The sequence below is a fragment of the Pelmatolapia mariae genome, linkage group LG6 (assembly GCF_036321145.2).
Source record: "Pelmatolapia mariae isolate MD_Pm_ZW linkage group LG6, Pm_UMD_F_2, whole genome shotgun sequence".
Classification (NCBI taxonomy): domain Eukaryota; kingdom Metazoa; phylum Chordata; class Actinopteri; order Cichliformes; family Cichlidae; genus Pelmatolapia; species Pelmatolapia mariae.
The window spans coordinates 41,059,773-41,076,307 of record NC_086232.1 but is presented as its reverse complement, the minus strand read 5'-3'; the positions used below and the strand labels follow the sequence as shown (position 1 = coordinate 41,076,307).

The 16,535-nt window shown below is 41.9% G+C and overlaps 2 protein-coding genes across 4 annotated transcripts; both read left to right on the top strand.

Moving 5' to 3' along the window:
- Positions 1-1,389: 1,389 nt before the first annotated feature.
- Positions 1,390-6,444, top strand: LOC134629553 (serine/arginine repetitive matrix protein 1-like). 2 transcript variants are annotated; one of them, XM_063476968.1, is made up of 4 exons: positions 1,390-1,540; positions 2,417-3,048; positions 3,179-3,286; positions 4,361-6,444. In XM_063476968.1, the coding sequence occupies exons 2-4, from the start codon at positions 2,425-2,427 to the stop codon at positions 5,573-5,575; spliced, it is 1,947 nt and encodes a 648-aa protein (XP_063333038.1). In that variant the 5' UTR covers positions 1,390-1,540; positions 2,417-2,424; the 3' UTR covers positions 5,576-6,444. The 2 variants fall into 2 exon arrangements, with proteins under 2 accessions (XP_063333038.1, XP_063333039.1); XM_063476969.1 differs by lacking the exon at positions 1,390-1,540 and adding an exon at positions 1,671-1,735.
- A 1,305-nt stretch (positions 6,445-7,749) lies between these two features.
- On the top strand, positions 7,750-16,354 carry LOC134629552 (histone-lysine N-methyltransferase, H3 lysine-79 specific-like). Of its 2 annotated transcripts, none has more exons than XM_063476965.1 (7): positions 7,750-7,938; positions 8,313-8,800; positions 9,152-9,289; positions 9,945-10,097; positions 11,637-14,198; positions 15,260-15,360; positions 16,039-16,354. In XM_063476965.1, the coding sequence occupies exons 2-6, from the start codon at positions 8,333-8,335 to the stop codon at positions 15,353-15,355; spliced, it is 3,417 nt and encodes a 1,138-aa protein (XP_063333035.1). In that variant the 5' UTR covers positions 7,750-7,938; positions 8,313-8,332; the 3' UTR covers positions 15,356-15,360; positions 16,039-16,354. The 2 variants fall into 2 exon arrangements, with proteins under 2 accessions (XP_063333035.1, XP_063333037.1); XM_063476967.1 differs by having other exon boundaries at positions 7,750-7,942.
- Positions 16,355-16,535: the final 181 nt, after the last annotated feature.

Genomic DNA, 16,535 nt, shown 5'->3' with positions numbered 1-16,535 from the left:
AAGCAAAAACTCAAGTATGGGAGGAGTTTTGCAAAGCAATGGAGCAAGACTCCTTGAAGATCTTTGATGCTGCTTCCCCAGCAGATCACAGGGAAGTATAATGCTCTTACCACAACTGAGTGGTAAAAAGTTTCAGTGTCATTTACCTGCACACACTGAAGGGTCTCGGCTTCCCTAGGAACAGAGTTTGCGTATTCACTTTTGTGTGCCAACTTCCAGTTCAGCCCTCTGTTGATGTGGATGCTTTGGTTTTGTCCTTTGGGGCTACTATTGCTCAGGAGCTAGAGTGGGAAGTGTACTAATTGGAAGATCAAGGATTCAGTCTCCTCCAGGCTGCATCTCAAAGTACCCTTGGCCAAAATGTTGAGTTAACCCCAGTATTGTAAGTGTGCATGAATGTTAGATAAGACAATATTAGATAAATGCTAGATAGAATAAAGTGTGTGATTGGGTGAACGAGGCTTTGAGTGCTCAGTTAAAGTAGAAAAGCACTTTATATGGCTTAATGTAGCTGTCTTCTTCCCTGTGTATGAAGTTAATCACCATCTCTCCAATCTTATCCACATTCAGAACATTCCAGACCAAAATCATCCTCTGCTCTGTATTCCTCCTCTTCCTGCGCATTACTAACACATCTAACCACTCTAGAACTTTCATCAGAGTATTTCTGATGGTGGCATGTCGAGAAGTTGTTCTGAAGCTGTGTAAGGTAAAAAGAAATGGAGACAGCACAGTCCCCTGTTCCTGTACTGCAGATCAGTGCCCAGTCTCACATGTTGGAAAAGTCTCCTGTCCTTGTGGCTGCAGAGCTGAATCAGGGAATCAGAGGATTGTTTTTACCTGATGTGTTGGCTGAGCAGTCACCTTGATCTTACAACAAAAAGGAATGACTTAAAGGTTCTCTCGGAAACCATACATCATCCTCTTCTACATACTGTGCTTTCACAGTATGCCAGTACCCCACAATTATGTACTTATGTATTTAGTGCCTCTCTGTGCCTCTGTTGTCTTGTATTTTCTGTGTAACTCAATTAAGAAAATAAAGAAAAACATTTTTTTAAAGACAATTAAATGTGACTTTTCTTACTTTTTGACTATAATTTTTTGTGTTTAAATGTTATCAATAAAGTTGCGTTAAAAGTAGCTGAAACCACTTCTTCATCCCCGGGGGGAGATTAGAAAAACAAACCTCCTGGAATTCAGCCAGTGCCTGTTTTTAAAATGCTGTCCGACTGTATTTAACATGTTGTGAATGTTTTTAGGAAACGTACTTACTGCTAAACATATTTTGAGCAGTTTTCCCTCGTTTCATTTACACAAGGGAGTGTGTGTTTCCTGATTTTTAATGAAAGTGGAGTCATCCAGCGGAAACGGTCATTTTACGTTAGCTCGTTAGCCCACCGCGAATGCTGCTAAGTAGGTTAATCAAAAGCAGGGGCAAAGCTTTAACTCCTGCTGATTTAACTGCACTTTAGGACGAGAAAGTTTTCACAGACGCAGCGATTTTAGCTGGAAATACTATCCCGTCGATGATACAGTTGTAAGTTTGATATTTCTTCTTTTTGCTAAAGCTAACTGAAGCTATTTCGTGGCCTGCTAACAGACAGCTGCAGCAGCGAACGCTAACGTTCAAGGCTGTTAACGTTAGCTCGGTCACGGCATACCGAAAGCTCCATTAAGCCAACTATCTAAGCTCTGGGATGCCTGAGCGTCCTTTCAGAGAATTCTACAGCAGGTGCTTTTACACGTAGCTTCTATTTAAAGACACCCGCGCCTATACTGTTGGTTTGTGACTCCTGCTGTATGTTCATTTTTTTAAAAAAATGTTTATTTTATGTTTTGCTGGATAATTTTTGTAGACGCATTGTGACCTACATTTGCTTGTTTCTTTCAATCCTGTTGTGATTATCAAGCATTTATGATCTAGGGGGGAATGCTTGTCAGTGTGATCTCTGAATGTAAACCGTAGTAGCATTGAACAGTGAGCTGGCCTGTTTTACCACCTCATAGGCCAGTTCTCCAGGCAGTATATGAGGCTATCTTCAGTTTAACCACGACTTAGAAGAATTGCGAGGGTAGTTTAATTATTACCAGAACGATATTAATGGTTTAGCATGTCATGAATGTGGCTTTCTTCTAACCTCACTCAATCACCATGGTAACTGATGCTAAACATTTAACCTGAGGGGTTTTACATGCGTCTGCCACATAACTGGCACAGAGACAGAAAACCATTCACACAGTTTAGAATCACAAATTTCTTTGGAGTACCGCCACAGGCACAGAACAACTGTAGAAATCCTGACATATTCCAAGTGGAGAGCACTTTGTTTGCCTTGTTAATACAAGATAAGTGGTTGTGTTTATTTGAAGTCTGACGTTATTCAAGAGTTTATTCTCTTTTTGTATCACTCAGGTCTGAGGATGTACTCCAACAGATCTGAACACAGTTACAGGCGGCAGTACAGCGAGAGAAGTTCACGGCAACGGGATGAATATGACAACAGATGGGAGAAAAGGCGTGACCCTCCCAGAGACATGCCACGGGAGTCGTATCATAAATATGGTGGGGATGGACGCAGCAGCACAGAGAGGACAAGAAGTAGGGAGTACAGTGAGTCTCCGAAGAGGCTGTACAGCAAAGATACACTGAACAGGGACTGGAGCAGGAAGAGCCCGGCGAGGAGACGCATGTCTTCACCAGTGCGGGACCCCTCTGACAACAAAAAGCAGAGGTTTGCAGATGACGACGAGCGGGATTACAGGTACAGGCGTGAGGCTCAGGAGAAAACGTACAGGCCTTCACTGGACAGTTTTTCACGGTTGCATCTAACCAGGAATATTGAAGATGAGTCACCACAAAATGAGGATTTCAAGTACAGGAAAACACCTCAGGACTCCAGGCACAGGCCTCTGCATGAGGAGCTCCCATACAGGCAGCTAAATGATGAGTTAACTTACAGACGACTGTCGGGGTCTTACAAAGATGGAGATGAATATGAGAGGGGCCGGGATCCATCACAAGAGAGGGCACGATCACAGGAGAGGGTAAGTTTACATGATTGCTTAATGAGGGTTGGACAGGTTTTAATTGTGTGTTTGCATCAGTTTGAATAGTGTTTTAATTCCAAGTAATCATTTTGTGGTTTGATTAAAAATATTTATCCATGTCAAACAGAGTTATGTCAATCCCAGAGAGAGGACGGACAGTCCTCTCACTTCTGTATATGATGAGGATTATCGCCAAGCTGGAACAAGCTATCCATTGAATGGCTCGAGCCGACAGGTGGGTTTGACGTTACACATGTTGATAAATCTTTGTCACTTCAGACGTTATGGCTTGTAATTCCACTTGTGTCTCTGGCCGCCAGATCAGAGCTTTACTGGCCCCTTGTGTGGTTTTACTGATTTGTAATAAAAGAAGCAAATATTAATTACATCATACGCTGCTGGGTAGCCGAATAACAACAACAATAATAATTAATACATGCATAATAAGACAGGTTTTATTACTGCAGTGTGGTAAATACTGAGTGTATTTACCACACTGCATTCACTCCTGCATGTATCTGAGAGAGGAGGAGGAGGACCGGTGCTCCTCAGCCTGCAGTTTGGCTAATTGCAGAGAGTGTTTATTGTATTCTTGCATTATCCCAAATACTTCTTGAATATTTCTTGAATACTTCTACTGCATGAAACGTTACACTCATGCTGTAGCCACCTTGCTGTAGATTGGCACCTTCTCAGAAGTACAACTCGAGTTGATAGGTCTGTTTATTAGTAATGGCTTGGCACTTCACGTCAGCACACCTGTATTTCTTATTCTTTATGAACTAGTGAAATTTCTGACATGGTGCAAAAATAGCAGTCTACCGAGCCAAATACTTTTAACATTTTAATTTTGTCTGCATTTACAACATCTATAACACATCCAGCACAATACATACAGTAAAAACACCACCGTGAATAGCAATATATCTGGGCTCTGATCCCATAGTCCTGTTCACCCGTAACCTAACATAAATGAAATGACCACTCTAACGGTTTATCAATATGAGTGTGATAACAAAACGGGATGCATATCAAAACTGGCCTCAAAGTAGACAGAATATTGATTAACACAATAAACAGCTACAAGAAGCAAACAAGGTGTAATAGGCTCTAATTGTATTTCACTTACTCATTATTCTGCTGTAGCTTTTCTCTGCAGCTTTACACATCCGCTCTCAGATGTCACGTACACTGCTGTTTCGTGTTTGATTTGCTTTCAGAAGTGTCTCAGAAAATTGTGTGAAAATGTTTAACCTTCGAGAGATTTGTTTGACTCTTATACCTGTGACGTTTGTGTGCTTCCCATCAGTCTTTTGAGAGTGATGCACCCAGTCGAAGTGCAGCTGTTTCTGAGCAGAAGTCAACCAAAGGCTTCCAGCGTTTCCTCGACGTGCTAAACAAGGGCGTGAATGTCGACGTTCTCACTAAGATTGTGACTCAGACCTCGGATGACGACGATCAACCCGTTTCTCAAACCTTATTACCGAGCCCTGCTGATCATCTGTGGTCTCCAACTCACAATGCTGGGAGGAATCAAGGAAGCCACCAGGATAACAGCTACTGGAGTGAAAGCGAAAGGTCCCGCAGGCCAGTTTCCCCGCAGACTCATCGAAGGTCCCTCAGCCCAAAACGGTGCCCACTCTCTGATGAAAAGCCCCTTCAGGGGAATGATGGCAGGGAAGCCTACTTCCGCAGCAGATCCAGGTCCCCCTTGGTGGTGGAAAGGGTGCCGCTGCCACCTGAGGATGAACACAAGCGTAGGCAAATGCAGGATGTGCTGCAGGCCATTGGCATGGATTTGGGATTTGAAGAGCTTGGCCAAATGTCTCATAGAATCCAGGAGCGGCTGTATGGGAAGAAGGATGGTGATTTGGCTCGTAAAGTTGGGAGGGAGAAGGGCACGAGGCGACCGTATTCCCCGAGACGTCAAAGTAGAGCATCATCATCATCAAGCAGATCTAGTTTTAGCCCCTTAAATCAGAATTATTACAGTAAAAAAGACTCGTACAGTACAGAGAGGGATGTAACAGATGTGCATCAAGTATACAAATCTGCTGAGTATGACCAGAAGACGAGCAGCAGCTCAGTACAGGACAGTAAGAACTGCGAAGGGAAATCTCAGGAGAGCGCTGCTGCATTACAACCATTTTCTCCTAATTCCTCATACCCTTCATCCAAACCTCCATCTGCTCCGGTGGTGCCGACGTACCCTCCGGTCAACTGCTCACCGATGCCATACCCACCTGTCCCGCCAGCTGTGCCTCCACCAATGCCCCATGTTGGGCCGGGGGTTATTATGCCACCCTTCGTCCCGTACCCTGGCATCCCGCCTATGAACATGTATCCAACCATGCTCCCGCAAGCGAGCCACATGTTCCCGCATCACGTTAATCATCCACAGCCGCCGTATTTCAGCCAATCAAATGTAAGTGCAGTTCAGCCAGTGAACACAACGCAAAAATCCAAACCACTGACAAGGCCCCGCTGTTTGCAGGTTATTCAAACCAAAAAAAAGCCTGGATGAACGAGGCTGCGCAGGGTGGAAATGAGACTTTGAAACTGACTGATGGGAACAGCTGGGCCTTCAGGGAGTCTCTTTTTAACCACAAAACACGCGTTTGAAGCATCGGAGAACATCACAGTGAACATTTGCAAGCAATCAGACCAGCAGCAACTAAGAGAACAACACAGTGACATTATCAGCTACTGTATCGTGAGTTTGATGACAAACTGTAGGTGGTGCTGCAGCTCTTCTTGATTCTCGGTCTGCTCTCATACCCATCACACATTCACTAGTCTGCCACAACATTAAAACCACCGACAGTGGAAGTAGAAACAGCTCGGGTCCTTGAATTCATGCGGATGCTATTTTGACATCGTTACAGCTTTGATGCAGACCAGGCATTAGGCTGATGGCAGCAGCCTCCTCTTGTATGGCAGTGCAGCCCGTTATACTACAACAAGTATTAAGCCAGCCTCCAAAGCTGGACCACTGTAATTCTCAGAGGTTCGCGTGACCCAAAGGATCCACTGCAGCGTCTGCTCGGAGGTCCTGCATGCAAGCCTGGACTCCTCAGGCAGTATGAAGCAGGTGGTTTTAATGTTGTGGTTGGTTGGTGTAGCTTATAATAGCCCGGTCATTCTAGGAAAAAAAACAAAAAAAACAAATACTGAAACTACAAAAATTTGTTATTTTGTTAAAGTTTTACTAAAATTTGATGCATTTTATTTTTGTGGACATCATATTTGTCTTTATATAGGAGCCTTTATGTTCATTAATTAGCTCATGCTCTACATGCTCTACACTTCTGTCTCTTTACATATTTTTCTTATTCTGTAAACATGCAGAAATTTGCTGTATAAATATTGAACTGGATAATATTAAACAAAAAAGCAAATACTTTGACTGTGTGCTGAGTTATTGAACGAGTACAGATTTACTGTGGCACTGTTCTCACCACAACTAACTGGAAAGGCTCTGGAAATTCATATTTTCTATCACAATTTTGTTTTTAAACAATGATTTAATCAATGAATTTGACTGACGTTTTAAACCCAGAGCACATTTATTTTACAGGAGAAAAAAGCCTTCGGCCAGTGAGAGAGGCAAAACGATTTCAGCTGTTAACCTTCAGTTTCAGTCCAACCACAAGCAGCAGATAGGAATACAAATGTTTTTTAAAAGCTTTATAAAATCATGTTAAAATGTCTAAGGTAGGGAAAATTTATTTGAAATGATAATTTATAATTATTTTGGTTAAAATATTTAAATTATAGAGGCTCTATAAGATGCTCTATAGATGCTTTATAAGCAATACTACTCAAACATGAAATTACCGTTATAGCAGCCAAAACATGAAAAAGTACTTTGGTCAATAAAATAAATGAATATAACAAATTAGCTCACAAAGTAACAAATTAGAATAAATAATGACATTTTTAATATAAAATTAGAGCAGTAATATTGAATAAAGTATGTGGATATATTTCTAAAAATGTGATTTTTAAAATGGAGCCAAGACTCAACATGTAACTTTAAATAATAGTGAGGTGAAGTTAAACTTAATAATGATGATGATAGCCTTATTTATGAAACAAAACAGGGTTTACAAAATGCTTTGAAGCAAAATACTAACTTCAAACAGAAAAGATCAAATCAGAGCTTTTAGGCTCCAGACCCTCATGACCCTGAAGGAGGACAGTAAAGGATAAATGAATGAATGTGTGTATATAATGAAAGGAAATATACTGAGTGAAGAAAAAGGCATGTTGCAACTGCAATTTTTTCTCTAAGGTGTAATCTCAGGAATAATGGTTCAATACATCATCATAGTTAAAGAATAAAAAAAAACTGATGTAGAGAGCATTTACAAACGGCTAAAAGGTGCGGACTAGCTGTCAGTTAAAAACCGTCTGAGGCTGGAGTCTGAAGGGCAATCTTTAAACAGCGATAGTGAAATGTTTTTGCTTCTAAATGCATTTATTTTTATAAATAGTTTTATTTTGGAAACAAATGTAGTTTATAAAATGATAATTCTTTGCAAATATAGACTGAACATGAGAACGAGCCCAGGAATTTGTTTGGGGGGGGGGGGGGGGGGGGGGGGGCTTACGACCACCTGTTTTTCTCCTGCAGTGTCAGTACTCTGTCCATCAGGGGGCGCTGCTGTCGCATTTCACTCACCTACACCACCGAAGCAATGTGATCAGTAATGGCCTCTTCCTGTTAACACTAGAAGCTTGTTTAGCTTTAATGGTTTCCATTTTTTCTACCGAAACGTCATTAATGTTGGAGTTTCACCGTTCTCGGTCCGAGTGGCTCCTAGTTTAAAAATGAAATATCTTTCCACGATGTAAAAGAAGAAGCTCTCGTTTTCCCCGGCAACAGTAGGTGACCAGTCTTTTTTTTTTTTTTTTAGCAACGATGCTAAGTTGTGTAAACACCTTTCAGTATGTTAGACCGATTGTCCACACGTTAACGAGAGTGATGTGATGTGACGGCTGCCGGGTTTGGTTGTTACTTGGTTACTTTGGTTGGCTCTGTGTTTGCTCATTAGGAGCGTTCATGTAAGCTAACGCTGAGGGTTTTGCTGTGAAACTGTGAAATAAGCATAAAGACAACACGAAAGCTCGAAGCTGGCTCCAAAATAGCCTTTATGTCTTTGTGTTTACATTATGTGAGGATGTAATGACTTCACAATATACATACACATCTATCTTTACCCATACTTGCTGCATATTTCTTACTGTTTCTGCTTTAGACACTTGGAGAGACTGCAGAATGAATCAACGTGAGTGGAAAGATGCTGTCCACAGACTCCAGAGACTTCTGGAGCCAAGCCGCCACAGCATGGGGAATGCCTCCAGAGGTCACAGAGACTGGGACACTTACCATGAACACTCGAGATATACTGTTCCTGAACCACATAGGAGTGATGTGAGGTGGAAAGAGCTCAGTTCTTCATCTCATCATGTTCATAGTAAAGTCCCAGAGGTGGAGGACCCGGACGGAGAGCCGCTGCCATATAGTGAAGAGGATGTAGAGCTAGCAAGAAACAAGCAGCTCCTCAGAGAGATGGAGGAGAGAATTATGCACAAGAAAGCTACCCTCGCTATGAAAACGCGGTTTGTGGAGACACCACCAGGTGTTTCCGGTGACGAGCAGCCGGCTATGTGTGTAGATCAAACTCTAAGAGACAGAGTGAAGGAGATTCTGATGCAGCGACAATACCTCAGCTATTTCTCAAAGGTGAGGAGCACTGAATACTCTCAGAGTAAAGTGCGTTTCTTTTTTTGCACGACCCACCTGATCCCCTTAGAATCAGATGTTTTTGTTCTTTTTCTTTTTTTTATTTGGATAACAAAAAATATGACCTTCATATTATAAATACTTGAGATTTAGGTGAAGTAGGGTACATAGGATTTTTGCCTTATTTCTTTATACAGGAAATGTCTACACGAGATTTTCAGTGCTGAAAAACACAATGCCTAATATAAAATAAAAGAAATGAAACCACATCACTTGCAGACTCGTAGTGACTCACTGTCACAATTTCAAAAATCTCGTTCATGTGTAAAGCTTTCTTTTTCTATTATTCAGGTGCAGTCGGCCAGAGAGAGAAGGAGCTCCTCCTGCCCGAGCAAAGGCGGTGTGCTGCAGGAACAGCATCCTCTGAAGCTCAGAGTGAAGGTTGTAATGAAGAAGAGACACACTGTTTTACCACCTTACAGTGAACAGGTATGTAATATGTCATTTTAAAAATAAAAAAATGACAAGGGTGTTCTTAAAGGAGAGAAGCAGTAATATAGGAGACGCATCATATTATTGTGTTAGACTTAACAGACATAGCTGTCATGTTGTCATAACTGTAATATTTCACGTAGATGCCACATGACACTGCTTTCCTCTGATGGCATAGCCTCGTCGTGCCACACAAAGCCCTCACAGCTGAAGTGATTGGAACAAACATTTCGGATGGATGTGTGTGAATAACAGTGTTTTCCCCCAAATTACAATGTGTTTGTGGTATTAGTGTTTGTTTGTGACGAAGGCATTCAAGGTGCCTCTGTAACAGAGGAATAACCAGCTGCTGTTACTGTACAGTCCTTATGTTGTTGATCCAGCAGTTGACAGTCTTTCTGTTGTGTCATGACAATAAAGTAGTAAATGCTAATGTTATCTTTTGTCTTAACATTATTAATGTGCTATAAAACGCTGAAATACGGCCATTATCTTTTGAGTGGCTGATGATTTGGAAGTGCTGAGATTTCAGACGTGTTTACCTGAGACTTGGATCATGGCAGCATGTAATTATCCTTTTTATGACAGCATCTGAGCTTCTCACCACGAATCTGCTGGTTCAACAGTAAAGTGAATTTCTGACCTTTCTCAGGACCCTGACGTTGCGTGGCCTCCTTCCAGCCCAAGCGTTACATCACCAGCTAAGAGAGAGGACGTCATCAACAAGGGTTTTGAGTGCTTCCTCAGCGTGCTCAACAAAGGAGTTGACATCAACTTGCTCAAACCTGAGGATGACTGTGGCGAGGTTGTACAGTTGATGCTAGTGCTGGGCGATATGGAAAAAATATTTATCACGATAGGAATTATTTTATATCACGATAACGATATATATCACGATATACGACCTGACCTGTGGTCATCTAGAAAGTACGCAGTCTGTAAACAGCGAGTGCAGAGGGTGCAGTCTTTGTTTTGAGTTACCGTAAAGTATGTCGCAAATCCGGGTGCACGTACAGCAGCACCAGCTCGCAAACCACGAGATGGAGTTTCTTTGCGAAAAATATCTTTTTTTTTATACTTTATTTTTTCTTGCATAAAGTTAAGAGCATGTATAGTGAGAAGACAACACTAATATATTTGCCACAGGCTATTTAACCCTTTAAGACCTACCATAGAACCAAGTCCGCCAGAGCTTATCTTTATGTTTTTACATGCTGTAGTGCCACTTGTGGGAGTATTTCAAGTTTCCATATATCAATACAACCGTTATAGCCCAAATTTTAATAATATGTATGCATTAAGTCCATAGTAACTACATAAATTGCAAAAACTTGTAGTGCAATAAACTACAAAAAAATTGAAAATCGTTTTTGTTTTGTTTTTTACATATATTTCTAGTTAAAAAAAATTTAAGAGGTGTATCCCTCAAAACTGTAAATACAAAAGTTTCCAACCACGAGAAATTTATTTTGAGTGTCTTCATAGTTTTATTTTTGAGATACACTAATTTTTATATACTACAGGAAAAATGAAAATAAATATTATAATGCATCAAAATAAACTATTTCCAACAGTGTAATTTGAGTTCTAAGCATCCCAGAAACGATACAGAAAAGCATAAAGTCAAACATGTCTTTTAAAAACACCAACATAGGCTTATAAGGCCCTTTCGCGAAAATGACGTCACTTCCGGTTTCGGGCAGGTAATGGCGGACATGCGATAGTTCGCGCTGACGTATATGCCAACGTAGGAAGTCTTATGACCGTCGGCAAAGCCTGTTTCTGGAATATTATCTTTTTGTTGCTGCAAGTTTGGAATATTATCTTTTTGTTGCTGCAAGTGCTTCTTATGCAATTTTTGCAAAGTTATATGTGGAAGGAAACCGTGACCTTGGACAAGCTAATGGCATAAGATGTAAGTACAACTCCTCCAGTTTCACATGCAAAAAAAAAATATTGCACTACCTTACGTGGTTCCAGTTCTACAGGGATTTAAAAATAGTTAGGTAAAACGGAGTGTGCCTGCTCCGACCAGTTGTAAAGGGTTAATTATATATTTTATGTAATAATTTATAAAATTTGGGTTAGTACGATATAAACGATAGAAGACAAATGGCACGATAGACACTTTTCTATCATCCACACGATATATATCGTCATATCGCCCAGCACTAGTTGATGCTTTTCTACTTTTTCTTTGTATTTCAACCACACCATACCTCCACTTACATGCAGTATTATATGAATGAATCATAAAATAAGAAGAAGCTTTGATCAACATGAGAATGCTTTACTTTTCTATTCTTCTCTGAGTAATAACAATAATCTCTTTTTTCCTTCTCAGGTCCCTGGTGTGTCACTGCCACCTCTCGGCCGAAGCATTTCTTCACCAGCAAAGGATGAAAATAATGTCAACAAGGGTTTTGAGCGCTTCCTCAGCATCCTCAACAAAGGCGTGGACATCGAAAAGTTTAACAAGATTATGAGCAATGATAGAGAGGATCTTCCTTTAGGTGAGGAGCCCCTGAACATTCAGCTCCCTGACATGGAGAGCAAATCAGATCCACCCTTTAGGACTGAGAAGCAACAGCTGAATAGTGGAGCTTCGCTGCTGGGCCTCAGACAGCCCAGTGAAAGTATACTCAGCATGGACAATGACATTGAGCCGAGCCTCACCCAGAGAAAGGAAAGCCAACGGTTGTTTAGTGGTGCCTCACTGCAAGGTCTCAGCCCACCCAGTGAAAACCAGTGCTCAAACAGTAGAGCCATTCTGTTACTCAGCCAGGCCAGTGAGAGCCAGCGGTCGAAGACTGAAGCCTCGCTGAAAGGCTTCAGCCATCCCAGCAAGAGTATTGGCAGCGGTGCCTCACAGCCAGTACTCAGCAAAGCCAGTGACAGTGAGCGGGCAGGCAGTGGAGCCCTGCTGACAGACTTCAACCACGCCAGTGAAAGCCAACAGTTAAATACCGGAGCCTCACTGTCAGGCTTCAGCCTACCTAGTGAGAACCAGCACTCAAAAACTAGACCCATTCTTCTAAGCCACGGATGGGAAAGTGAGAGCCATCTATCGAAGAGTGGATCCTCACTGAAGGATCTCAGTCAAAAAAATGAGAGTCTACTCAGTACAGCCAATGAAGGTGAACCGGGCCTCAACCAGGCAAAGGAAAGCCAACGATTAAATACTGGAGCCTCGCTGAAGGGCCTCAGCCAGTCCAGTGAAGGTACTGGCAGTGGTGCTCCACAGCCTGGACTCAACAAAGCCAAAGACAGTGTGCGGTCAGACAGTGGAGTCCAGCTGACGGGCCTCAGCCAAGCCAATGAAAGCCAACAGTTAAATACTGGAGCCACATCACCCAGTGAGAACCAACTCTCAAACACTAAGCCCGTTAGGCTAAACCTCAACTGGGCAAGCAAGAGCCAGTCATTGAAAAGTGGACCCTTGCTGAAGGGTCTCAACCAGGACAGTAAGAGCCAGCATTTAAAGAGTGGTACCCTAATTCCCGGGCTCGGTGATGACAGTGACAGCGAGTCAAATGGTAGAAACCTGCTGGCAGGCCTCAACAAGACCAACAGTAGAGAGAAAGAGACTGACTCATCTACTCGAGAGAGGCTCTTCTTACCTGGTGATGAGGAGAAGAAGAAGAAGAGCAAAAGAGACCACAGTTTGGGCTCTAGTAATCGATTAAAGTCTCCGGTGGCATTGAAGAAGAAGAAGGAGGAGGAGGAAGAAACCTCATCGGTGAGTGAGCAGCGTGAACAGCTGCAGAGCATTCTTAAAACTCTGGGATGGAACCTGGACGTGGACGAGCTGAGCAAACTGGCAAACCGCACTCAGGAGAGGCTGTGTGGGAGGAAAAACGAACGTGTGAACAGCAAAGAGGAGCACGAGAGGCGCCAGAAGCACTCTCGTGACCGAGATCGCAGGAAGTCCTCGTCACGCTCTCCTCTGCGGAGCAGCAAAACAGACCAGAGTCAGGAGAGAATGCATGGGAGCAAGAACGAAGGGAGGGTGAGGAAGAGTGAAGGGAGGAGGAGGACTGACAGCAGAGGGGAGGACGAGACGCAGCAGAGGCGCTCTCTTAGAGATCACAGAAATTCCTCGTCCTCATCTTCCTCCAGGTCAGCCTCTAGAAGCTCTAGTCCGAGCCCCTCATGCCGTCGACGCTCTCGCAGCAGAGATTTGAAACGGAGGCAAAAGGCCGAACGAAGCCGCTCGCGAGAAAGAAGCAGAGAGAGACTGAAACACAGAGATCGATGGAACAGCAGAGAAACACTGAGGGACAGAGAGCGAAAAGACTCGAAACATTTTTCTGCTCATCCATATTCACAAAATCCCGTGTTTCCTCATCCCGCTGCTTCTCCATTTCCAGACTACATTTTGTCTCAGTACTCGCATTTTGCTCTTACCCAGAGTGGCCACTACAGCGGTGCTACAAATCCTTACTGGTCATATAATCAGTATAACACTCCTCCCTCTCTTTCTGGCAGCAGCCATCCTTACCCACACTTTCCTGGCCCTGTAGTGGCACCTAACATGGCTCTCCCTGATCCCAGCCTTCTTACAAACAGTGCCTCATTTCCAAACCCGGACCTGTCTGTGAGCGAAGGCCAAGATGGGTCAGCCTCTGTTTCTCGCTGCCTGAGAGTCATCAATACCGAGCAGGCATCCTCTCAGAGCCTCACAGGTGGACACAACTGGAGACGGGGTCACAAAGAACTTAGGGGAGATTTCAGGAATCCCAAAAATATTTTAGAGAAACACAATAATGCATTAAAGACACCACTGGCACCACAGGACTCAAAGGTATGCACAAAGACTGTGGGTAATGACCCCTGCACTGAGGAGTTAAAAGAGGAGAAGCCGCAGCTAACAGAGGAGGAAATAAAGGCGAACCTGAGGAAAAAGGTTGGTGGACAGTCGGTTTGGCCAGCTCTTGAGGCCAGGCCATGCTAAGAGGTTAGGTTGTGCCATTATTTGCCTTGCTCAGGTCTTCCAGGTATTTTGTTGTTGTTGTTGATAATGAAATGTAGTGACTCAGAGGACACTGAGCACAATTACTTCAGTATATTTAATGAAGCCATTCATGCTGTTACCTTCATCCAATGAACATTTTCAGTTAGAATCGGTTCAAATTTAGTTTCTTCTTTTTAAAAAAAATATTTTTAATCCTCATCACTTCTTAAGTACAGGAGATATCCGCATGAAATTCTTAATCCCAGTGTGAGCATCAGTATCTTGGATGTGTCAGAGTCTCACTGATCTGTGGCGTAGAGGAACAGAGCATTGGTACCATGGATGTTTTGTCTGCTTTATCAGCCCTAAAAATTTCATGTGTTTTATCTGCTGTACTTATGAATGTATTTTACATAATAAAATGCTCCATATATACTTTAAGATTCTTCTAAATCAGAAACGTTTAGTAGTACGATGGTAAAGTTTAGCCTAACTTTATTAAATTTTGTTATGCAAAAAATTAAAAAAGATCTAATTCTGGGGATGGATTATTACTTTATTTTTTTTCTTTACTAAAACTAAAACTGTAGGAAGCTCAAAGTATTTCTTTGATGTGTGTTTTTGGTCTGAGGATCAACTTCAGCAGAATTCCCAGTACTGAGTGAGACACTTAAGATGTGTCAATATGTATTTTAAGCATAAGCAGACGCTGTCACACGTCATTAAAATCATTTCCATTTTTATAATTTTAAACATTTGATGACATGACTGATGCCCTGCATCTGTAACAGTTGTCAATCATGTCATTTAAAACCTTAGATATACTTTTCTGAGAATCATTACTTCATCTGAATCTCAATTTCATAATCCTGATCTCAGTCTGTCGTTATGTTTTACATTATCTCTGCTATAATCTGGAATTGTTTCCCTGCTTTATGCTCCGAGTTTCCTGTTGTGACAGCCGTCATCATCGTGTCATCATAAATCGTTTTTCTCTTTGGTTATTTTTCTAGCTTGAAGCTTTTAACCAGAAGGCAAAGAACACGAGCCAGATGCCTCACTCCAAAGTCATGCAGCCGGCAAACTCCCTGATCTCCGAGATAGACTGAATGAAGTAAGTATATTTAAAGGATAATTCCACTAATTCCACTTCAGCCTGGCACGTTTCCTATGATTCATAGTTAAAAGGTTATTATGGTTCTGCAGGTTACGGTTCTCCATCTTTGTTTTTGAGCACTGGCTGAACAATCATGCACAGCTCGTGCAGCGTGACTGTAATATTAAAGCCTGAACCATGAAATCATTTCAGAAATGTAAATTTGTTGAAATTGGAATGTTTGTTGAACCTTCTGTCTGTAAAAAAATCAACTTTTGTTACAGCTGGCATATTTGTGCAGTTTATTGCATGTACCAGTGTGACTCCATTTCTTCCTTTGGAGAGAACCAGCTCACTTTTCCAAAGGTTTACGTGCTGATGGTTACGTGCAGTTGTTTGCAGAACTGGGGTTCAATTTTTTTTGATGAAATCTGTTGGCTGCAAGTGCTGATTTCATGCAGCAGAGCCTAGGGCTGTTCGATATAACGATATATATCGGGATATGAGATTTTGGTCATATCGCACAGCCCTAGCAGAGCCACTATCATCAGTGGTTTCAGCATTAGCACAGCTTCAGTGAAAAAGAGCTGCATGTCTTTAAGTCCTGAAATGTTGAATTTACATTTTTCTTTAACTGCATGCTGATGTAAATGTGTTTGATCCTTTTTGCTAACTATATTTTTCTCCTTTTTCCAGGCGTCTGTGTCCAGTAAAGATTTTTATTTTTTCAGCTTTGTTCACATGTAATGCTGAGTTTGAACTCTTCCTCCACATTTGTCCCTGACCTCTAACGCCTGACTGTCATCTGAAATAGATTTTTGCACAGTTCATTATTGGTCTGCTTTCATGTTTTAGCTCTGTGCTTCTGTGAATGTCACCAGTTTTGTTTAATGTTGATTACAAGAACTATTTTTTGTAGGCCGTACTGTAGTTTGTTAAGGAGAAATGTATATTTTCATTGTTAAAAAGGTTTCAGCCTGTACAGTTTCTGGTTTTACATTCACTCTGTCACACTAATAAAGAAATCTTACAAAAACAGGTGTGCATGTTGATGACCCATAACTAACTGTACATTTACACAATATGGACAAAACCACTGGGCCACGTAGTAAGTAAATTTCATTTATATAGCACCCTTCAAGACAAGAATCACTTGCCAGCTTCACAAGAAAGCATAAAGAAAAGTGTTAACT

Excerpts from the sequence above, each read along its gene's own strand:
- LOC134629552 (XM_063476965.1), top strand. The coding sequence starts at position 8,333 with ATGAATCAACGTGAGTGGAAAGATGCTGTCCACAGACTCCAGAGACTT. Across the intron at positions 9,290-9,944 it reads TACCACCTTACAGTGAACAG|GACCCTGACGTTGCGTGGCC; the intron begins GTATGTAATATG and ends GACCTTTCTCAG. Across the intron at positions 14,199-15,259 it reads AGGCGAACCTGAGGAAAAAG|CTTGAAGCTTTTAACCAGAA; the intron begins GTTGGTGGACAG and ends TTATTTTTCTAG.
- LOC134629553 (XM_063476968.1), top strand. The coding sequence starts at position 2,425 with ATGTACTCCAACAGATCTGAACACAGTTACAGGCGGCAGTACAGCGAG. Across the intron at positions 3,049-3,178 it reads GGGCACGATCACAGGAGAGG|AGTTATGTCAATCCCAGAGA; the intron begins GTAAGTTTACAT and ends CATGTCAAACAG. Across the intron at positions 3,287-4,360 it reads TGAATGGCTCGAGCCGACAG|TCTTTTGAGAGTGATGCACC; the intron begins GTGGGTTTGACG and ends GCTTCCCATCAG.